The sequence below is a fragment of the Andrographis paniculata genome, unplaced genomic scaffold (genome assembly GCF_009805555.1).
Source record: "Andrographis paniculata isolate CXL003 unplaced genomic scaffold, ASM980555v1 Contig60END, whole genome shotgun sequence".
NCBI lineage: Eukaryota > Viridiplantae > Streptophyta > Magnoliopsida > Lamiales > Acanthaceae > Andrographis > Andrographis paniculata.
Window position 1 is genome coordinate 4,600,788 of NW_026137596.1, and position 24,080 is coordinate 4,624,867.

The 24,080-nt window shown below is 33.7% G+C and overlaps 3 protein-coding genes across 3 annotated transcripts; 2 read left to right on the plus strand and 1 right to left on the minus strand.

Moving 5' to 3' along the window:
• Nucleotides 1-582, minus strand: LOC127259503 (uncharacterized mitochondrial protein AtMg00810-like). The gene has a single exon (XM_051286868.1). The coding sequence runs from the start codon at nucleotides 580-582 to the stop codon at nucleotides 1-3; it is 582 nt and encodes a 193-aa protein (XP_051142825.1).
• Nucleotides 583-6,482: 5,900 nt separating this feature from the next.
• On the plus strand, nucleotides 6,483-8,227 carry LOC127259680 (nematode resistance protein-like HSPRO2). The gene has a single exon (XM_051287199.1). The coding sequence runs from the start codon at nucleotides 6,576-6,578 to the stop codon at nucleotides 7,980-7,982; it is 1,407 nt and encodes a 468-aa protein (XP_051143156.1). The 5' UTR covers nucleotides 6,483-6,575; the 3' UTR covers nucleotides 7,983-8,227.
• A 9,913-nt stretch (nucleotides 8,228-18,140) lies between these two features.
• On the plus strand, nucleotides 18,141-22,654 carry LOC127260066 (NADPH:adrenodoxin oxidoreductase, mitochondrial). The gene is made up of 13 exons (XM_051287722.1): nucleotides 18,141-18,388; nucleotides 18,538-18,642; nucleotides 19,200-19,313; nucleotides 19,425-19,478; nucleotides 19,578-19,694; nucleotides 19,828-19,937; nucleotides 20,022-20,095; nucleotides 20,220-20,281; nucleotides 20,402-20,597; nucleotides 21,181-21,244; nucleotides 21,432-21,499; nucleotides 21,717-21,859; nucleotides 22,088-22,654. The coding sequence occupies exons 1-13, from the start codon at nucleotides 18,272-18,274 to the stop codon at nucleotides 22,313-22,315; spliced, it is 1,452 nt and encodes a 483-aa protein (XP_051143679.1). The 5' UTR covers nucleotides 18,141-18,271; the 3' UTR covers nucleotides 22,316-22,654.
• Nucleotides 22,655-24,080: the final 1,426 nt, after the last annotated feature.

Consider the following 24,080-nt stretch of genomic DNA (forward strand, 5'->3'; position numbering starts at 1 on the left):
TCATAGAAGTTCGGCAGTGGTATCGGCAAGGGCTCTATATTCGGACTCTGCGCTGGACCGGGAGACAACTGTCTGTTTCTTGCTGCGCCACGAAATAAGCAAGTCGCCAAGGAAGAAGCAAAACCCAGTGGTCGAGCGGCAATCAGAGGAATCTCCCGCCCAATCAGCGTCAGAATACCCGGTCAAAACTAAGGAAGAACGAGCGGAATAATGAAGCCCATGAAGAAGAGTACCTTTGACGTACCGGAGAATCCGTAGGACAGCAGAATGATGAGTCATCCGAGGAGCAGACATAAACTGACTGACGATATGGACGGCATAAGCAATATCCGGTCGAGTGACAGTCAGGTAGATGAGACTTCCCACCAGCTGACGATACAAAGTCGGATCATCAAGGGGAACACCATCCATCGGAGTAAGACGACAATCAGAATCAAGAGGTGTAGGAGCAGTCTTGGAGTCAGTGAGACCGGCACTAGATAGGAGGTCGGAGGCATACTTGGCTTGAGAGAGATAATATCCATCGGAGGTGTCGGAGATCTCAAGTCCTTGGAAGTACCGAAGAGGCCCTAAACTCTTCATCTCAAAGTGGCGGTGTAGATGAGCCTACAACTCAGAGATACCTGATGCATCATCTCCCGTAATGATCATGTCATCCACATAAAGCAATAAAACAGTAATTCCAGCTGACCCACGTCGAAGGAAAAGAGCCGAATCGTGATCGCTAGAGGTAAAGCCAAGCTGGAGTAGAGCAGAGTTAAATTACGAAAACCAAGCTCGAGGTGCCTGTTTCAAACCATATAGGGCATGGCGAAGTTTGCATACCTTGGAAGAGGTAGGAAAACCAGGAGGAGGAGACATGTAGATGTCCTCGGATAAATCACCATGCAAGAATGCATTCTTGACATCAAGCTGATGCAGGGGCCACCGACGAGCGGCAGCGATAGCGATAAGACAACGGATAGAGGTAAGACGAGCAACCAGGGCAAATGTCTCCTCATAGTCGATACCATACTGTTGGGTGTAGCCTTTGGCTACCGAACGCGCCTTGTAGCGCTCGATGAATCCATCAGAGTGAGTTTTGATTCTGAATACCCACTTGCAGCCAATAGGTTTCTTGCCAAAGGGAAGATCAACCATATCTTCTCCAAAGCCTGCAACTCCTCAGACATAGCCTGCCGCCACAATGGATCCGCATACGTCTCACAAAAGGACCTGGGCTCATGATGGGACAAGGTGGCGGAGAAACAGTGATAATCAAGTAAGTGAGTAGGAAGGTGACTAACCCGAGTGGAACGACGAGGGCCAGGATCAGGGGCTGAGATCGAAGTCGTGTCGGGCTCTGGTGATGGTGATGTATCGGAGTCGAGAGTAGGAGTAGGCTCGGGGATCAGCGTCGGTTCAGGAGGCGCAACCGAGACAGCGTCAGGGACGGGAGACGGAGCCGTGTCACCGGAGGGGAATAGAGGTGGAGAGGACAAGACAAAGAACGGAGACGAACGATCAAAGGGGACTCGAAAGTGGGACAAGGAAGAGAATTTGGTATCCTCCCAAAATGTGACATGACGAGAAATACGTAGGCTATTGGAAATGGGATCCCAACAACGATAACCCTTATGCTCTAACCCGTATCCCAGGAAGCAACACAGACGCGCGCGAGGTTCTAACTTAGTGCGCTCATGTGGAGGGAGGAGGACAAAACTGACACAACCGAAAGGGCGGAGAAGACTATAGTCAGGGGTACGATTAAATAGTTTTTCAAAGGGACTGATATTACCCAGGACAGAGGAAGGGACACGATTTATAGTGTGGACAGCGGTAAGTGCGGCTTCTCCCCAAAAGCGATCCGGACAAGAGGCAGATAAGAGAAGGGTGCAGACTGTATCGAGGATTTGTCGGTGTTTACGTTCGGTGCGACCATTTTGTAGAGAGGTGTATGGGCAGGAGCGTTGGACAACAGTACCTTGATCAGATAAGAAACGAAGAAATGATGAATCAGTATACTCAAGAGCATTATCTGTGCGGAGAGTTTTTATGGTAGAGAAAAATTGGATATGTATCATTTTAGCAAAGGTCATATAAATATATGGAAGTTCAGAACGATGCCTCAGAAAGTAAATTCACGTAAAGCGAGAATAGTCATCAATAAAAATCACAAAATAACGAGAACCATTCATAGACACAACGGGCGAAGGTCCCCAAATATCTGAGTGAACTAAGGAAAACGGTGTATCCGCAATGAAAGTATTATGAGGAAATGACAAGGCAGGTTGCTTTCCCAACGAACAATCCACACAATGAAAAGACTCAAACTTGACAGAACCTAAACTACACTGACTAATCAAAGACCTGACTTTATTGGAGGACGCATGACTGAGACGATGATGCCACTGAAGGCAGGATGGTGTAGAGGTGGTGGCAGCCGAGATAGAGGGACGAGGGACCTGGAGTGACGTAAGTTCAAATAAGCGGCCCGTCTTCCGGCCCTTCCCAAGAGTCCGCCCGGTTTGTGCGTCCTGAACCTGCACACCAGTAGAAGAGAAAATCACTGTTAGACCTTGATCAACTAATTGACCAACGGAGATCAGATTTAAGGTTAATTGAGGGATACAGTATGTGTCGGGGAGGGATAAGGATGAGGTGGATGTATGTCCGGTATGGGTGATGCGCATATGGGTACCATTTGCAGTAAGGATAGAAGGTAAGGATGGTGGGGTGGATGTGGAGGTCATAAGGCGTATATCAGAGGTCATATGATTACTGCAAGCAGAATCAAAATACCAAGGAGAGTTACCTGATGTGGTAGACATGGCGGTATTGGAAGATAGAACCTGTTTAAGAAGAGCTTCCAGGTCTTGAATCGTGGGAGGCGCAGGCGCAGGCGTGGCAGAGGCTGTGACAAATGAGGTACCGGACTGAGGTCCACGCGAATGCCGAGGTTTGTAGTTACTACTGCCAGAGCGAGACGGTCTAGTGGGGCAGTACTGTATGGTATGACCTAAAACATGACAGTAGTGACACTCCACCTTTGGGCAATGACCGAAGTCATGATCAGAATACTGACATCTTTTGCAGCAATGAGAACGATTCTGAGTAGGAGTTCGGGCGGTGACCGTAATAGCAGAATCAAGTTGAGGAGCCTTAGCTAGGTGGAGACGAGTTTCCTCAAACAAAATCTCCTGAATAGCTGCATCCAAGGTAGGAAGTGGATGCCGATGTAATAAAGAGGCACGAACTGTCTCATACTCTGGACGCAAAGCCATCAAGACCTGAATGAGGCGAAGATGATCAGGATTGATCTCTGCTTGATCTAATCAATGCCAAAGGGGTTGCACTTGGGCAAGGAAGTCGTTGATAGATTGTCCTGGTTCCTGTTTTAAATCATGGAGAGTGCTCTATAACTGATAATAGTGTGACAAACCAGTAGCACGGAAGCGGACTGCCAAGAAATCCCACGCTGCCTTTGCAGTATCAAATTGAGCAAGCTGAACATGGATCACCGGAGTGGAAGTATTGCGCAACCAAGTGAGAATTTGATGGTTCTTACTATCCCAATCCTCCAATTTTTCAATAAAGGATTCAACAACTGTGGCGGTAGGCGTAACTTCTCCTATAGAAACCGGAGCAATGGGAGCAACTATATCTCCCGTAACAATTCGCCATGATTTCTGACCTATCAAAAAACTTTTCATCGATTGTGCCCACAAACTGTAATTATCTCCGGACAGAACAACATTGATCAGAATATGGACATCCATCTTTTCCATAGAAATTCAAGAGAAGACAATATCTCAAACTTCAACCCGAAAGCCGAAACGACATAAACACAAGAAAACCGAATCGAACCCAAAACTCGAAAAGTCAACTGGATGCAAAAAACTACTCAAACGGAAGAAGTGAAGATACCATTGCGGAGGAAATCAAATTCCGAACACGACGGTGAAAAGATCGCCGCCAACGGCCGCCGCACGTGCCTCCACGCGCCGGCGAGGCGTCCGGCCGGAAAACGCGTCAGGCGCGTGTGAGGCTCACGCGCCGCCGGTCGCCGAACTGTTCCGGTGTCCGGCCGGTCTCGTGGCGGCGAAGACGATGGTGGTGGCGGTGACGGTCGGAGGTGGTCGGAAATATGCTATCTGAAATGTGTGGGTTGTTTCGATTTGGTCGGGAAAAGGCATGGCTCTGATACCATGTTACGATTAATGGAATAAACTTTTTATTTTCTTTAAATCACAACTAGGGTACAATGTTATATTTATACAAGAGATATATTAGGTAGGATATATATAAATATATACAATATATATAGAATATATATCAACAGAAATAAAGATAAAAAAATCAAACTAACTTTATTAGTATTGTATAATATAAAGATAATGATATTTGTGTAATATATTGTAAATTTGAAAGGTAATTATAACGTTAGATATATATATATATAGTACAATAACTAAAAAAAATAATTATAATTTGTTACGAAATATACCAAAACAAAAAGATAGATAGATAGTTTGTTAAGAGGAGAGAGGATAATATTTTTTATCATTAATCTTTATGTCTATTTGATTTAGCACGAATTTGAAAAACAAAAAGTAAAAATAAAAGAAAATTAAAAGTAAAACAATAGAGAAAATGACATTTTTTACTGAAAAAAATATATACTCCTTTCGTCCTAAAAGTATAGTCTTAGGGTGTGTTTGTTTGGAGGTTTGGATTTTGAGTTGGAATTTGAATAGTAAAAATTTTGAATTTGAATAGTTGTATGATGTGATATAAATAGGTGTTGATGTGATATTTTGAATGTAAAATTGATTTTTAGTATAATATAAAAAATGAAAAATAGTTGTTTGATGTGATATTTTTAGGGGAAAAAAATTGAATGAATAGTAGAAAAAAAATCCAATCCCTCAAACAAACACACCATTGTGTTGAATACGAGATTTAAGAAATATTGATATTATATTGATAATTGGTAAAAAGTAAGGATAAATAACTTTTTTTTGCCCTTGTGAGTATATTAACGTAAAAAGTAGTGGTAATTGTGTGATAATAATGAAAAAGTAGGGATAATTTTATAGTGATATGGTTATTTATGAAAATGAGACCAATATTTTGAGACGGACAAAAATGATAAATAAGACTATTGTATTGAGATGAATGAAGTATGTTTTTAATAATAATAATATATATATAAATTTGAATGATAAAAATAAGTATTTTTTAAAAAATAATATCTTGATAAATAAAGAACGACTTACTTGGATGGAGAGAAAAACATTAATATTTTAAAAGGAAATTGTAGTTATGTAAACAATATCTTAGGGTTAATCGGTCAAAATAAAAAGGAATAATTGAGACAATTTAGAGAAGTTAGGGAACTTTGGTGGAAAACAGTTGTCCACACTCGTATTCCCAAGCAACACCCCTACGTTTTCTGCTGTCTTTTATTTTAAGTATTTAATTAATATTTATATTTGGATTTATTACTCATGGGTATATTTGTAATTTCCCTAGCCGTGACAATTTCAATTTGACAGACTTAGCGCAGTTTGTAGGATCCTAGGAGGAACAATCCTATAACATTATTAATGTTCTTTTTCCTTTTTTTTTTTTTTTTTTAATAATATTTATTATTCATATAGTCAAGATTATCAGCCTTGTTCAATTTTCCCGACTCCCATTTGTCGGATCAATTATTTATATTTAAATTTGGAATACAATGGCCCCTATTGATTTTGTTGCTTTTATTATAAATATTTTTCCTAATTGTGTTCGGTGCATTAATACTTCTATTTTACTACATTTATTCAATGGATTTTTTTTTTATTATTTTTTTAAATTTAGTAACTTTTTGTATTGATTAATAATGCCATTTAAAATAATGTTATTATTGTTAAGTTTCGTCACAATTAAATCACAAGAAATTACTCCATCCGTTTCATATCTATTTATTTTATTTTATTTTATTTTTTATAAAATTTTAGATATTAGTAATTATATTGAGATACAGTATAACTAATTGTAAAAAAATTAAACTGATATAAAAGTGATTACATTATTCCTTTTTCTTAAAAAAAAATAATAACTGTACAAAATTCAACTTTGCGTATATTAATGGAAAAGAATTTTGGGTACTAAATACATCTGCGAGACACGTGGCGGATGATGATATGTTGTGAGGCGAACGGCAGTCATGCACCGGGTTCAGCCGATTATTGCTGCCAGCAGACTTTAATTGAAATACACACGAAATAGCAATAGGACCTATGGTCCAACTTCCAAGCTATGGACCTACTCCGCTATTCTATGGATAAGGATAAGGCTTCCTTATTTTATTTATTTTTAAATTAAGAAATAGAATATTTATATATATTTTTTTTATTTTAAAATAATAATTTTCTTTAATTAGTTTTTCCGCCGCGCCTTTGGAAATTCAACGCGCATAGGCGCATGCATTCTCCCCTGACTATATATATAAAGCGTAGCCAAGTGTTGATTTTGCACAAACTGCAAATTGAAATTGGGAATTTGAGAAATTAGGGTTTGGTTTGGGATTCCTTGCTGTTCTATGAAAAATGGTGGAATTGGATTGGAAGACTAAGATGATCTCGTCGGAGATGCCGAGCAAATCGCCGAGGAAGGGGAATAATAAGCTCCAGATTTGTATTCCGCCGCAGAAGATTCGCGTTTCCGAGGTGTCGGCGGCGTCGGAGGAGGCGTGTTCCGCCTACGAGCAGTATCTACGCCTGCCGGAGTTGAAGAAGCTCTGGAGCGCCGGCGAGTTTCCAGGCTGGAAGAGCGAGGCGATTTTGAAGCCGGCGTTCTCTGGTTTAGAAATCACGTTCCGGTTCGTAACGACGGTGCTGTCGGATCCTCGGCCGTACGTTAACCGCCGTGAGTGGAGGCGGAGGGTGGTGGCGTTGGCTGATAGTGAAGTGGAGATTATTTCTCTGTTGTGTGAGGAGGATGAAGACGATACGGAGACTCGCGGAACGATTCCGGTGGTGGATCTGACTTCCGACGGCGGCGCTTTGTCGAGGGAGAATAGCTCGGCGGAGGTTTGGAAAATGGCGGACGATACGGTGGTGGTGAGCCACGTCAGCGAGGCGAGCCTTCTACCTCGCCTCGCCGATTGGGAGAAATTCGAAGACGTAGCGAGGAAGATCCATTTCTCGATCGAGTACCAGATGCAGAGATGTCCGTACACTCTCGGATTGGGGGAACCAAATCTGAGCGGGAAGACGAGCATCAACTACGATGCGATCTGCAAGCCGTCGGAGCTTCACGCGCTGAAGAAATCGACGAACGACGACGTCGATTCAAGCAATTTCGAGAACCGAATCCTCTACGCAACGCACCAGATTCTCGAGTCGTGGATCTTAGTCGGCAAGGAGCTTCTCCGGCGAATCTCCGACGAGATCGACGGCCGTAGGTACGAAAAGGCGTCGAGCCTCTGCTGGATTCTCGAAAAAGTGTGGTCGATCGTTAATCAGATCGAAGATTTGCATATGTTAATGGATCCGGACGATTTCTTACGCCTGAAAACTCAATTGATGATCAAAGCTACTTCGAATTCAGAGCTCTTCTGCTTCAGATCGCGCGAACTCGTCGAAATCACGAAAACTTCGAAGGATTTGAAGCACAAGGTGCCGGCGGTTCTAGAGGTGGAGGTTGATCCTACCGGCGGACCGAGAATACAGAACGCCGCCATGGAACTTTACCGGAGGAAAGACGCTTTTGCGAAGATTCATCTCTTGCAGGCGATGCAGGCGGTGGAGTCGGCGGTGAAGAAATTCTATTTCAGCTATAAGCAGTTACTGGCGGCGGTTATGGGGAGCCTGGAGGCGACGGGGGCCGTCGGCTCCGACGATCCTTTGAGTCAGATATTTATGGAGCCGACGTACTTTCCGAGCCTGGACGCTGCGAAGACGTTTCTCGGGGAGCGGTGGAGCTACGGCGGCGGTCGGCGCACAGATGGGTAGAATTGAAGAAAATTCGCCGGCGGACGGCGGCGGTTTGAAACCAGTGGGGTGGTGGGGACGGTGTCTTGTCGGCCATTGCTATGGAAGACGCGTGTTTGCAGAGTATAGCGACTTTGGTTTTAAACATTTTGTTCGTTTATTTTTATGCCAAATTTAGAAACACGATTATCGTTACATATCGAAATTGGATCATAATTCATCATTGCTTCTTTTGTAAAAATTATTATCGATTATTTTTCTCACAATATTTTTGAGCTATATGTTTTTTCTTTTCATTATTATTATTATTATTATTTGCACTAGATTTTCCATATATCAATTAAATGCATACTACAAATGAATCATAAATATGTATGGACAGCGGACATGGAACGCTTTTCTTAGCCCATGCTTGATTAATTTATAATTTAATTACAATGTACTATTTTAATATTAATTATTATATCAAAGCTTTAATATTAGAATGTACGACAAATTAAGAAAATTTACAAAGATATTATCGGTTATTGTCTTATAATACTAATAGAATGATATTTGAATAAAAAAATTATACAAATATAAAAATATTTTTAATGTTATATACAATAATACAAAAAGTAAATGTGAACATTAGAGTAAAATAATATATTTTCCATATGTTTCAAGTATATATATATATATTTTAATTTAAAATATTATATTTTTATTGTTAGGACCCAAAAAATACAAATAGAGGGGAAAAAATGATAAATTTAGTCCAATTTGGTGATGATCGACCCAAAAGGAAAAACTCAAATTCTCTGGAGGAGAACTTGAAGGGAATATATGGAGGATTTAAAAATAAAAAAAATTATTGAAAGAGTTGAAGATGAGAGCTACAAAAGTTAAGAATCATTAATTAAAAACATTCATGGAGTTTGGGAAAATTTTTGTTGCAAGTGGCTGTTATAAGTGTTGGAGGCCTAACTTAATGAGTTCTTTATTATATATATATATTAAAAGTTGGTCTATTTTTTAATTTGGTTCTAACTTTTTAACCCAAATCCTTTTAACTCAAACTCATTTAGCCTAAGCCCATTCATTTTATTAGTGAATAATTATAATTGTGTCAGTATAGTTTTGTTTTTTTTTTTTTTTTTTTTTTTTTTTTTTTTTTTTTTTTTTTTCTTCGAGTTTTTAGACTAGAATGATAAGTTTACAGGTTTTTCAAAGTTTTCAAAAAATTATTAGAATTCAAGTTCTTCTTCAAACTACTTATGAAGAAAGCTGGTCGGAAGAATATGTAAAGGATTTCTAAAATTCACAAGAAAGTCTTTGTATATATTGTCTGGGACAAACGATTCAGGAATTATTGAAAGCTCTGACAAATGACTTAGCCGAGCGATTTCCGACGAATGACCGGCGGCGGCTTCCAATTGCAGAGACGAACAGTGGCAGGACAATTTCGAGCAGATCCGGTGGACAATTCAATTGTCTTTTCCGACGACTCGACAGAAGCGCGTCTCTTTGGTGTCAGCTCCGATCTCCCCCGAACACCGCAACTCCGGTCAAAAACACAACCGGGGACTCCGAATGAAACAATGACAATACTTCCGATCTTTTTACCGATCTTCTTCCTCCGGCAATAAGGATTTTGAATTAAGGCTCAACCCATGATGCGAGAATCAGCACAAAATATGGTAACCTATTTCGTTCCGAGTGTATAAACGCTATTATGGAGATGATTTAGGTAGGAGAGGCGATTGAGCTGCCTTTCTATTTCAATTTTGTTTTAGCACATGTTTTTAATACTCCTTCCCTCCCATAGTAACTTTTGTTTTTTGTACGTAAATTTTTTAATATTAATATTATATTATGTTATAGTAGAAAAAACGAAAATAATTTATTAGTATTGTGTAATATAAATGTTAGGTAGATAGTATAATTACTAAATTAGGAAATGATACCCTTGTTTTGGGATGAACGAAAATAAAAAATGAAACCCTTCTTATGAGACAGAGGGAATATTCAAATTCTATTTTCCCTCAAAAAATATCACATCAAACAATCACTCTCTTTTTTATATTATACTACAAATTTATTTTATATTCAAAACATCACATCAACGTCTATTTATTCACATCAAACAACTATTCAAATTCAACTTTTTACTATTAAAAATCCAAACCTAAAAATAAAACCCACAAACAAACACACCTATAGTGTTTAAGGATTCTACTATATTGTTCAGTGATAATTGTGAGAATAGTTGACTTAATAAAGATCAATACGAATGAATTTGACATAATATTAGAAATGACACAAATCATCTGTAGAAGTAAGATTATTTATTTCTACCTCATATTAAAAAATATATATATTTCTTTATCCAATAAAATATTGAGAATAAAATAAAATGACATAACTGTTTATTATCATAGCACAAGCAAAAAAAAACAATAAAAAAAAAATAGTGCAATAACATATATCTTGCATGTGTAGTAGAAGTGAAAGAGCATAAACAACTTAAGGAGTTATATTATAAAAACTTTTCTAAAAGTATTTTCTAATGAATTACCTAGACCTCCCGCGGATAGAAAATTCAAATTTAAAATTAATCTCATACATGGTACTGTTTAATATCAAAAGTTATTTATAGAATAACTTCTTCAAAGGTGAAAACATTGAAAAATATATTTCCAAGAGCTTTTGAACATTAAACTAACAAGGTTGAGTGTGTCACATTGTGTAACATCTATTCTATTTTTGAATTTAATTCTACATTTATGTATATATGCACTTGATTCATTCTAGAAATTACACTAATTTCAATAGTGTAAAAAAATCTACAATACTCACATATGTAATTACATTGATAAGGAAAATCAAGAATTTATTCAAAATTAATTAGATAGAAAGCTCCCAATAATGCGTAGCCCCGTTGTCAGGAAAGAAATTACAAGCAACAAAATATCACTTGTACAATGAAAAACACATAATTTACCCAAGCACACCTTATCGATTCTTCATTCCTAAATTACCTCTATTGAATCCGCACTCTAATTCTTCGATGGCATAAATTTTAACAAATTTATTATTCAATTGTTTCCACGTTCCATGTGTTGGGTACTGATGCTTTCAATCGAAGCACTTTCATGGTGTTGACAACTTTCTTCTTTAATGCATCTGGATATTCGATGAGGTGAAACACTTCAGTTTGGTCCATCTCCAATAACATACCGATTACTTTTTTCGCATAATTGGGCTCAAGGCGTTCAATGAGCGAGTAGAGGTGTTCGCCAAACATATGTAGATAATGCAATATCTTTAGTCAAGTGGTATCTTTAGTCAAGTTTTTTAGCAATGATTGATGCTAATTTGATAGTTAAACTAGTCATGCACTGGTTCTATGGAGAAGTAAAGACCAAAGTGAAGCAAGTATAACAATTTTCATAGCAGCCAATGCATTGAGAGGTAAAGGCACGACCGGTTCCATGAAATTCTGGATAGGTAACCAATGATTAACTTCATTGTATTGGTTCACCGTATATTGATTAAAATCTTGATTCGAGTTGCGCCAAATCACATAAATTAAAAGTAGTAAATTGAATTGCTAATACTTTCGTCTAGAAATTGAAAAAATAGAGAAAAACATTTAGGCCAAGACAAACCTGCTGTTGTTGCTATAGATAATTGTAATTTTTTCATGGGACGGAAAGTTGTTATCCTTCAAGTTGATTTTGTCGTTGAAGATGGAATGACACAAAATTTGATGAAATACTAGGTTGCAATCCGACTAATAATTGTTGTTGATAAAATCCAAATGCATGATTGACTTGTCCAATGTAAAACGGTTGAGGTTAGAACCAAGGCGAACTTGTTTGATAAATATGAATTTCTATAAATGGTGAAATTGTCCCGTGGGCTCGTATTTATTCAAAATATTCTAGAACCAAAAGAATATTAGTATGAAGTATAAAGACTTGATAAATAGTACACCAAAACATCTAAACTTCTTTCAACATATTATTTTAGACATATGAATATTTTTCCATAATAATCCAACAAATATAGGGTTACTATATTTGAAAAACTAATGTTACGAACTATCTACATCAATAGATCATAGGTAAAAATTAAAATTGTTCGTAATTATATTATATAATTGTCACATTTAACAACTATTTTTCATTAAATTATTACATCTAATGACTGTTTGCACTTGTTAGAGTTTCAAAATAAAAAATTACACAAAATACATTAATTATAAATAGACATACATATAGTATTAATTCTATCTATAGACAAGATAAGAAACTCAGGTCACATATTAGAATCAAAGGAAATTAAGCATCAGTGTCTATTTCTTTCATCTATTATTCGTTAGAATAATGAATGATTGTTGTTAATATTGAAAGAAAAAACCAATACATCACTTGGAACCATACATTTCTTTCTTCTTTGTGCTGAACTACAATTACATATAAAGATTTTCTCACTACCATTTTCACATTCATGCAATTCAGTTGCGAATAAAAAATAATTAATAAATATATTCCAAATTTTTTTCAATCAACAAAAATACATAATTAACAAATCTATCTTACAATTTTCAGGATTAGAGAATACCATAAAACCAACATTTTTGTTTACTCCATTACCGTCACACATAATGTGGAAAAGTAAATTAAATTTGAGTGTCATTACAAGAAGAGAAAAATCATAATGTATTCAAACATTTTTTATAAATATATTACATGATTAATGGTTCTAAACTTCGAAAAAAAAACTTCAAATTTTCATGGATTATACTCTCATTTAGATTTTAAAGAACAAATTTATATCTTTTAACTCATCAAATCTATTATTCATTTTTCGTTCAAATTTAGCCTTCAAGTTTGTTTTTTTTTTTTTCAAATTTGTTCTCAGCCCTTCCAACGTATTGTACGCTATCAACTAAGGAGATTTCATTTAATTCTCAACTGCAGCAGTTGCATCGTTATTATTTTCATAATTGACAAAACCCAACAATTTGGATTTTTTATTGATGTATTTCATAATAACTACGCTAGTGATTGGACTAAACATTTTGAACATTTCCATAAGATCATTATCCGTTACATTTTTAAAATAATTCATTACATAAATATTAGTAAATTTGAGTAATCTTTTCTTCTTAATCATTTGTTTGCTACGAATAAACTTTTCAACATACATTTGCTTGTCATTTATCAGCATGTCATTCAATCTTTTATTGCAATTTATGCATGTTCTCTTTTATCCAACTGAACAAATCCAAATCCTTTGGATCTTTCATTGGGGTAAATAAGATATATTTCTAAATGTAGATAATGTTTCATGAATTGTCCAAGTGTATATCAACAAATTCAATTCTTTTATATCTAAATTTACAATTTCACTTTTTCTTTGAGCAGGATCTCTTTTATATAATACAATTATAATAAATTTTTCATTCATAGCCGTGAAATTTAAAGCATCTCTCGTTTGATAAGCTGTAGAAAATCATACAAAAAATTACGAACATTTTTATAATCAAATTTTTTAAATTAAACAAAAAGAGATGAAAGTGAATTCTTAACCAAAATAATTAAATTAGAAAAATTTTCATATAAAACTGTAATTAATCAGTCCCCATTATAAGAAGAAAATATATCCTTATCGAAACATTAAAACTCTTCATGAAAACAATTAAAATGGATAAAACTATTGATTTAAATAATTAGAAGTGTTAAAATATTTTGCTGAAACTCTAAAGCTTGCATTATTGATAATCAAAATAAGAGACCTATATATAGGCAACTTAAAACAGACTCGATAGACTCAAATCTAAATAACGTAATCTAATGGATATGACCAAATTTAAATCTAACAAATCTAAAACTAAATATCGAAAATATCTCGACAAGAAGTACGTATTTAACATCGAATAATTGTAAATTGCAATATCAATTTCTTTGAAATCACAATCTTTCGGAAAAAAAAAATGACATAATATTATTTGCATGCGATCACATAGAACATAAATAAAAAAACTAAACATGATTAATCTGTAAAGAAAAACATAATAATAATAATAATAATAATAATAATAATAATAATAATAATAATAACCAAAATTAGTTGAAGAAAATTATCATTCATAGGATTGTTAAAGTTAACGTAATCATAGCCAAGCGAGAAGATGTGCATTTGATCTCTACAAACCCCAATAGACACCACAAGAACCACTCGATTAAACAGATCTTACAATTTGCTCTCGTCTATGGATTCCTCTAAATCTCTAAATCATCGATATAAAGAGACGAGTTTGGAAATGCTTCTCTTTATATCAATGATGGCTCAAAACATGAATGGCCGCCATCAACACCAAATTCGTCTCCGACATGATCTCCGTCTGATGAACCGTCATTGTTGTCATTCAAATTCTCAGGAAAACTATGAAAGAACAATCAACAATCAAAATTGTCAAAATGAACTATGCATATTTGAATCTCTCGTCATTTTCGGAAAGAAAGAAATAATTATATACGATAAAGTGATGTATTATTATAAATAGTTGATAGGAAATTACTGAGTGATACAATATTTTCAAATTTGTGTTTTTAAAAATTGTACCATGTGCTCTACAGTTAGAATGTTGGATGTAACGTTGACGATTATACTCTTTTTTTATATATGCATTTTATGTTAAGTATGAAAATTTATGTTAATAATAAAAAAAATAATATTTTATGTTGAATGATTGATTTTTTTTTTTGTAAAGAAAAACAATATTCCAAATTTCAATTAATTTAACATTATACATAATATATATAAGTTTTATAAAAGGAAATAAATCTAATTTTAATTATGTAGATAATATATATAATTTAATTTTACTTAAGTTATTTCATTTATATAAAAATAAATCAAGCTGGTCTAGAATAATAAACCTTAAATTTATTTGGTTCGAGAAAAAATTAGAGAAAAAAAATGAATGAACATACGTATGTATATGATTAAAACAAGTTCTTGACTATATTTTGGATGAATTATTGTCTTTTTTGTAATGCAAGACTTTTGATGAAACTTATAATTAGCATGTGTGCTACTTATGTTTAAAAACAAATGATTACGATGATTATTCATTTTATTTGATAAAAGATCTAATTCAATTTTTTATAATGAATACAAAATACAGTACGATAGTCATTGTCTTGTTTCTATTTTTCATTGGATAATTTGCCCCTTAAAAAATATTTGTGCCGACAACTATCGTATAGTAAATAATATCGAGATTGTATTTACAAAACTATGTGAAATATTTTTTGTATCGTCACAAATCAAATATAGGGGGAGGGAATTAGAAAGATTAATTAAAAATAAAACCAAAAAACACTAGGTAATTAAAATACTACCTCCATCCTAAAAGTATAGTATTAACTGTGTTGGACACGAGATTTAAGAAATATTGATATTATATTGATAGTGGTAAAAAGTAAGGATAAATGACTTTTTTGCCCCTGCGACTACATTAGTGTAAAAAGTATTGGCAATTGTGTAATAATAATGAAAAAATATGGATAGTTTTATGGTGATATGATTATTTATAGAAATGAGACTATTGTTTTAGAACGGACAAAAGTGGTAAACAAGACTATTATATTGGGACGGAGGGAGTATAACTCAAGCAAGAAAAAAAAAAAATTCTCTAACCTAAGAAATGAATAAGAAATCATATTAAGAGTTCGATTATTGGTTTTAAATAATCTCGTTGATCAATTAATAAATTATTTATAAGCATTAGCTACGATCAAAACACCCAATTTTTTATTACTTTGTTGATGGTAATAATACAACCGATTAATATCATCTCCAATTTAAAATTTATAGTAGATACAATTATAGAATAATTTTTTCAATTGGATTTAGCACAAGAAAAATCAATTCAAATATTCAATTAATTACGAAAATTTTTTATATTAACTTATACAATTTTTAGGCCAAACTTGTTAACCTATACATCATTTCATCAAATAAATACAAAATTACGGATACAAATATTCGATTGGCTCATATATTTTATTACTTTTTCTTATACATGTATAATATCAAAGATAAAAAAGTAATAAAATATATACTCATATTAAAATTGTGCTTAAAAAGTTGAGCATATTTTAATTATGATAAGAAGATCATTTACTTTTAAAGTTTTGATTTTAGATTTTAATTTTGAATTAAAATAATTATTTAATGTGATATAAATATTTATTAATGTGATATTTTGATGTATAAAATAAATTTTTGTGTAATGATAAATAATAATTAAATATTTGTTTGATTATTTGGGGTGGAAAAATTTGAATATTAAGTAAACACTGTTGGATTTGTGAAAACAAATTTACTTGTGCAATTTTGATTTTGCTTTTATTATTTCAAAAAAAAAATTCACCCCAAAAATGTCAAATTGAATACATAATTTTTATTTATTATATTACACAAAAAAATTTATTTTACATTCAAAATATCACATCAAACGTATTAATATTACATCAAATAATTATATCAATTAAAAATTATACTAATTAAAACCAAAACCCCACAAATAAATACACTTTTTCCAAAAAATTTAATATATTTGTTATATATTTTGCCCGTGATTATTGAGGCCTAGAATGCACACAACCGACCCGTCCAAATTGAAGTCCGGACCCGGCAACCCACTATCCGACCCAATCTCTGAGAGACCCGTCGGTTTATGGCTGAACCGGGCTGAACCGGTCTGAACCGGGTCTGCTTCATATATATATATATATATATATAAAGCAGCTCTTAAACCGATCCGGCCCTTAATTCGATTCATTCAGAGAACAATACAGAACAGAACCTTCTCGCGATTCTTCTCTCGTGCCCTAGGCGATTCCTTTGTCGTCGCGTCGCGCCTACCTTCACCGGTGAATCTGTCCGGCGAGTTGGGAGTTCCTCTTCCCTGTTGATGCGCGCCTCTTCCCTCGGTGTTTCTACGGTTTGGTTTGCTCGATTTATGCCTTATTTTGTTCGCGGTGTAACTTGTCTGCAATGTGAGTTTAGGCTTAATTTCGGAAATGTTTCCTTAGATTGGGTTTCGGTTTAGCGTGTTTGTTGCGTTTCCGTGGCGTGTCATTTGTGGTTGGGTCTTGGATGTGTGTTCGGTGTCGATTGGTTTGATATTAGGGTAAATGAACTGTTGCTTACGTAATAAATCAAAGTTTTCTTTTAAGTTTTCTTTGATGTTGATTTGATATCGAGATAATATAGATCTTGGATTAGTAATAACAATATTTCACATACTTATTAATTTTATATTACCTACACAATTTTTCATATTTTACACAAAAATAAAAAAAAATGAAAAAAGAAAATACCCCTTCAAATTATTTCAAACCCACCCCTTAATGGATATAAAGATTATTATGTCCAAATAGAGTCTATTGGTATCAAAGCATTTATTCATTTGAATAAATTCAAGACTTTCATGTACATACAGTATGTATTATAGTATTTATTACAATTAAGCTAGTAGTTCATAAGTTTAAATTTCTGAATTTTTATATCATAATATATATAGTTAAACATATGTTAAAATGAAATAATAATATCTAAATTGATATGTTGTCAACTTTTTTAGTTTCAAGATTTTTTTCAATGTGTTTATTTTATTATTATTATATATTATTTATATAAAAATACAATAAAATACTATAATATATTATAAATATATTATTTTTATAAAATAAACTTTACTAAAGCTTTTGCCCTAATCACACATCCACATCCTCAGCCGCCGCTTGCAGATCAAGTTTTTTGAATTTGTTTACGCAACACAACTTTATTTATTTGACATTATTTATTTTTTAAAAAATATCAAATAAAATATATTTTTTATTGCATAAAATATCAAATTAAATATTAATTTTTATTTTTTATTTTTATTTCAAACTTCTAAATTCTAAAACTCTGTCTAAACAAACACTTCCTTTCTCTTCTTCTTCTACTCCGATTCAATTTTTTTCTTTCTTTTCTTTAAAAATTAAAAATAGCTACACCGTCGGTTCGAGCTGACGGTTTATGGTTCGGAAATACCGGGCAAAAACCGGTTTTGATTTCGGTTCGATAGAACCGGCGGTTGGGCAAGTCTAGTTTCTTTTGTGTTTTTTTTAAACAAACGTGGTCATTTCAGCCCATCTTCAAATTCCATCCGTCACCGTGCGCACTGCCGATTTTCAGATCAGACCTTCTCGACGGAGAAAAGAATTAACACGAGCTTGCTGCGGCTCCTTAAATTATTAATCATGGCGAGTCTTGGTCGATTAAGGTCGATTTCGAGAAGCCTTACGATGCTGTCATCGGCACCTTTGCGCATTTGTGTTGTTGGTAGCGGGCCTGCGGGATTTTATACAGCTGAAAAGGTGGGGCTAGGATATGTTGGATTCGGTTGTTTTGAAATTTAATTTTCGATTCTCTTGTTGGTTTGCACACTTGTTGAATATTAGTTCAAGTGACTCAAGCATATGATATCCTGAATCGTCTGATGAGTAATTTCTTGTAACTTTGCTAGCTTCTGAAGACGCACGAAAGTGTACAAGTTGATATAATTGATCGGTTGCCTACGCCCTTTGGTTTAGTGCGGTCTGGTGTTGCGCCTGATCATCCAGAAACGAAGGTTCTTTATTTATTGTATTTAAACGATTTATGGTTATTGAAGTAATATTTTTAATTTGTTCATAGGTAATATAGCTTTTGAAGTAATTTTAAATGAACTTTCTATTTAGTACGATTTGTTGTGCATTTTAGTTCTAGCTGAAATCATAGTTTGAAGTTATATAAAATTTGTTTTGGACAAAGAATTGTGTTTTTTAAGGGATCTGAAAGTAGATGGAAGAATTTGTTACCAATGAACAAACATCGAAAAGTGCTTTGCTTTTTAAAATTTTGCAAGCAATGGCTTGATATCTTTGACAAGCTAACTTTGGTTGTTAGAGATTGACTTTATAAGGGTTGAGTGGAATATATGTCCTCGAACTATATTGGTTTTACGTTTAATGACCTTCGATTTCTGGCGATTATATGATTCATTTAGCATGTTCTTAATTGCGAATAAGAAATGAAGACAGAACATGGGATATTAAAGAATCTTTTTTATTTATTTTTTCAAATATGGAAATCTTTTTGCCCTTTCTTAATTTTGTGATCATATTTACTCTCTTAATCTTGTAACAGGTAGTGATTAATCAATTTTCTCGGGTTGCTCGTAATGAACGATGCTCATTTCTTGGGAATATATCTGTGGGATCCTCCGTAACTTTACGTGAACTACGGGAGATTTATAATGCCGTAAGATACTGGCTTTGGAAACAATGATTGACTAATGCAGCTATTTCCTTTCTTTTTTTGTGTGTGCTTTATAGTTTATACATGTAACAATTAAAATGTCTATTGTGGCAGGTGGTGCTTGCCTATGGTGCAGAAAGTGACAGATCTCTTGGCATACCTGGGGAGGTTTGTATTTCTCTTTTTCCCTTTGTATTAAGATGTGCCGTTTCCTTCATTCTGATTATACTTTATTGTTGATTTTCCTTTGCATGTTGTTTGATGCAGAATTTGGGTGGTGCATACGCTGCTAGAGAGTTTGTTTGGTGGTATAATGGCCATCCCGACTGCAGGTATCTTAACCCAGACTTGAAAAGTACTGATACGGCTGTAGTTCTGGGTCAGGTATCATATTCTTTTCATGTTTATTGTTGTGATAGTCTGGAATTAAAACAAATGGCGCTTAAATCTTCAGGTTTATTGAAACTTTCATTTAACAACAGTTGACAGTAGTATAATGGCATCCACTTGTTTTTAGGGTAATGTGGCTCTTGATGTTGCACGAATTCTTTTAAGACCCACTGAGGAACTGGCAAGAACAGACATTGCCACCCATGCATTAGCTGCTTTAGAGGATAGCTCGATTAGGTATGAGATCCATACTTACATTGTTTTGAAACTAAAATCTGACTGTCTTCAGATTTACAATGTGTTAACAAGTGCTTCTGACAGAAAAGTTTATTTGGTTGGAAGACGTGGACCGGTACAGGCGGCCTGTACTGCAAAAGAACTACGAGAAATTTTGGGTAACAATTATGCCCTTTTCAATATGTTATCATATCTTGTCTATTTTGGATTTGGATTTGTCATACTTGAGTATAAGTTGAATGGACTTAGTTTAATAAAATTAAGTAATTGATGTACTACCAGGGATTAAGAATTTGAGCATCCATATCCCACAAGCAGATCTTGTCACTACTCCTGCTGATGAGGTAGATTTTATTGTGACATTCATATAATGTTGTCTTCATTCTGTAGTCCCATTTTCTAAAATAATATTTTAAAGTATCATTAGGACCTTATGTGTTGTTCTTTACTTGACTGTGGCAAAGATAGAAATGAAGAATAGCAGGATCAGGAAGCGGGTGTATGAATTGCTCTCTAAGGCTGCTACAGCCAGGACTGCTTCGGTACCCGGTCAGCGTGAACTTCACTTTGTATTCTTCCGCAAGCCAGACAGTTTTTTTGAGTCGGATCATAAGAATGGTCATCTTGGTGGGGTTCGCCTTGAGAAGACTATACTTAAAGGTAATTGCGTTCCTTAATGTTCATCTTCTATGGAGCCATTTGTTATCAGATTTAATTGATGTTCCATTGGTAATTTTACTTATTCCATGTGCTCTGTGTTATCTGCTTTGTAGGCATTAAGTCATGTGATGTGTAGGTGATTTTTCATTCTTGTACTTAATAGAAAACATGTAACTTCTTATTTGAATAAGGATAATATAAGAAATGCAAGGACTTCCATTAATGTTTAATGCTCATTTAACAGGCTTTTCTTAATGATGATAACGGAGCCAAGTTTCTAAAATTTGAACAGACCTGATAGGATGTGTTAACTTGTATCTTTTTTTCTTTTTAGGTGAAATAGTTTGACGTTTTATATGAAATTTTGGTGTTGGATATGATGCTTTGAATGAAATATCGATAGAATTAGCTTTTAGTGAAGACAAGCAATAAAAAATTGGCAATATGAATCTTAACATGACCTGGTTTTCATCTTATAATCAGTTTCCTCTTATTGATGGATTTATTAATGTGAATATCTATTGCAGTCACATATCCCTGTTGTATCTGTTGACTTTTGCTAAAATTTCATTCCTTCCTATAGGAGATGCTAAATCATCGAACCAGGTTGCGTTTGGGACTGGGGAGTATGAAGACTTAAACTGTGGGTAAGTTTTCCAAAATTTAGCAATTAGCATACACTATGAATGCAGATTATTTCATTTCTTTTTAATTTCTTCTCAAATCTCAGTTTTGCTTTAATGCATTCTGCTTCAAATTAATTCTTTCGATTGATATGTAAACCTCTAAAATATCTCAACTACTTAAGTTGATAGATTTCACTGCCATTCACAGCTTAGCGCTGAAGAGCATTGGTTACAAATCCATAGGTGTCGATGGTCTGCCCTTTGATAACAGGAAAGGTATGTTTTTGGCTTGCAACACTGAGGTAGACATTTGACCATTCTAGTCATTCTGCTAAACAAGTTCTATTGTGTTTTTCTTCTTTAACATTGAAATTGAAATAGCTTGGTCATAACTGCAAATATCTTAGCAGCCACAGAAAATTGTTCTTCATTTCTATGTTACTTGTTGAAGTTTGAGGTTTTATGTGCAAGTGAAACAGTTTATTCTTTCCAGGAATTGTTCCAAATGAAGGAGGCCGTGTATTAGCTGATCCAGAAAATGACACGACGTACGAACCAGGCTTATATGTGTGTGGATGGTTGAAGAGAGGACCAACTGGAATTATTGGTACAAACATTTATTGTGCCGAAGAAACTGTAAGTGCACAAACTTGTATTTCCATTTATGCTAATTTAAATCTATGAATATTTTCGAGTGAGCCAGAAAAATATTAATAACAATGTAAGTAGTAAATGAAATTAAACCAGCGACTGATTTGGATAGAGGCTTATTGCTCCTTAAAACAACTTTAAGATATTCGACATTCTTAAGAAATTTTTATTATAAGATTGAGTTTGCATAGATTAACCAAAAACTGGTTGCAGCTTGCATGCATCTCAGACGACATTGTGAAAGGAGTATTAACATCCAAACAGCAAAAACCGGGAAGGCAAGGACTTATGGAATTATTAGACAGTAGGAACAACAAAGTTGTGCCTTTTGATTCATGGGAAAAGATCGATCTTGAAGAGAGAAGGCGTGGGGATTTGAAGAACAAACCCAGAGAAAAGCTTGTGACATGGGAAGAGCTACTGAATGTTGCCATTGCATAAGGCAGCTTCATTCGTAAAAAGTTAAAGCGGAACCCCAAGCAGAATTTTCACGGAACTGGATGGACAAGATTTTGATTGAATATCGTGGTCAGGTTAGTTTCTAATTTTACGCCACAAGTATTGTTTTGGGTTTTAGCGGTTCTCCATGTTTGAATTAATGCACATGTTAGGTGAAAATTCACGATGAAAACCATTGTGTTTATTATTATAGCCCGGTCTATGATAGCTAAACTTTAGCCTTTTGACTCATTGGTTATAGATGTTTTCGTAATAGAGATGAACCTACATGACGAATTTTATGCACAATTAATTTGAATGTGATGTTACCATTTACTTTTATTGCTATTGTTCAGGTTGTTGTGCGCGTGCTTAAGTAACTCAATAATATCGTGATTCTTTTTCTTTTTTTTTATCGGAATATTATCGTGTTACTTTCACTGCATTCATTTCATATGCTTGCTCACTCGATGTTTTACTCTGTGCTATGAAAAATTATAAATTAGAAAATTTAAGATGTGTAATTCCTTTTCAGAAGAAATAAGACCTGAAATGTTGGACGTTCTAAAATTCAGCTACATGGACAGGACAAAGGAAGTATATAGTATTGGTAGTGAAGTTTAGGTATGTAATTCTTTTTTAGGATTATATATACGCGGATTGGCGCGAGTTCGATACGATAATAAACGAGTCAGATTAAAGTTAAGGCATTCAATTCTAGCTACATGACATTCTAATTATAATATATTAATTAATATCCGCAACATTAAAAATATCTCTATATTTGTATAATTTTTTGTACAAATATTATTATATTAGTATTACTTATGATAAATATATATGGTGTGAATTTGTTTAGTTATTATCGTTTCCGGTAGTATTATGAGCTTTTTTATTTGTCTTTTATAATAAAAATATTACTATTTAGTTTCTCAATACAAATACATTATTTTTTTACAAAATATTAAATTTAAATTTAAATAAAAAAATTCAAATCAAAATCAAACAATCCCTTTAGAAAATGATGTTTTGGGTCTGTATACTATTTTTTTTTTTTAACAAATATTATATTAAAATATTTTTAAATTTAAATTCCAAAAAAAAAAAAAAAAACTAAAATCAAACAATCCCTCTAGGAAATGACTATGATTAATCTTTGTATTTGTAATGCAATGTGATGTAATATGTTTTGGGTGTGATTGTATTTGTATGGCAGTTTGATGTAATACTTCATACAAGAAAAGTAGTTTATTTTTTTTAAGAATATGAAACTACATATTCACGAAAAAAAAAAAAAAAGAAACTGATGAGTTTTGTTTTTTAATTATTTTTATTTAATATCTCGAATTTTTTCTTTAAAAAAAATGTGTTTGTTTGTTTATGATTTTAAACACAAGTTTACAATATTTAATAAAAATACATTATTTTTATCATAAAATATCACATAAAAATATTATTTAAATAAACTTCAAATCAATATTTTATTTCAAATTAATTTCACCTCAAACCCAAACATTTATTTTTTATCATTTATATTGTACTCCCTCCCTCTATTTTCTAATGTCCTAAGTGATATTTACACGATAATTAGTTTTTTGGTTGTAAATTGACCAAAAAACCCTTTATTTTGTGTATAGATATAAAAAGATAAATAAAGTAAATGTAAAAAGGTAAATTCTATGTATAAAAATAGAAAGAGGACAATTATTTTTGGACGTTCTAAATAACAAAGTAGGACATTAGTTTGTGTATCGATGGAGTACTAAAA

Coding starts and splice junctions, on each gene's coding strand:
- LOC127259680 (XM_051287199.1), top strand. CDS start 6,576: ATGGTGGAATTGGATTGGAAGACTAAGATGATCTCGTCGGAGATGCCG.
- LOC127259503 (XM_051286868.1), bottom strand. CDS start 582: ATGAAGAGTTTAGGGCCTCTTCGGTACTTCCAAGGACTTGAGATCTCC.
- LOC127260066 (XM_051287722.1), top strand. CDS start 18,272: ATGGCGAGTCTTGGTCGATTAAGGTCGATTTCGAGAAGCCTTACGATG. Junction 20,096..20,219: donor AGAACTACGAGAAATTTTGG/GTAACAATTATG, acceptor ATGTACTACCAG/GGATTAAGAATTTGAGCATC. Junction 20,282..20,401: donor TCACTACTCCTGCTGATGAG/GTAGATTTTATT, acceptor ACTGTGGCAAAG/ATAGAAATGAAGAATAGCAG.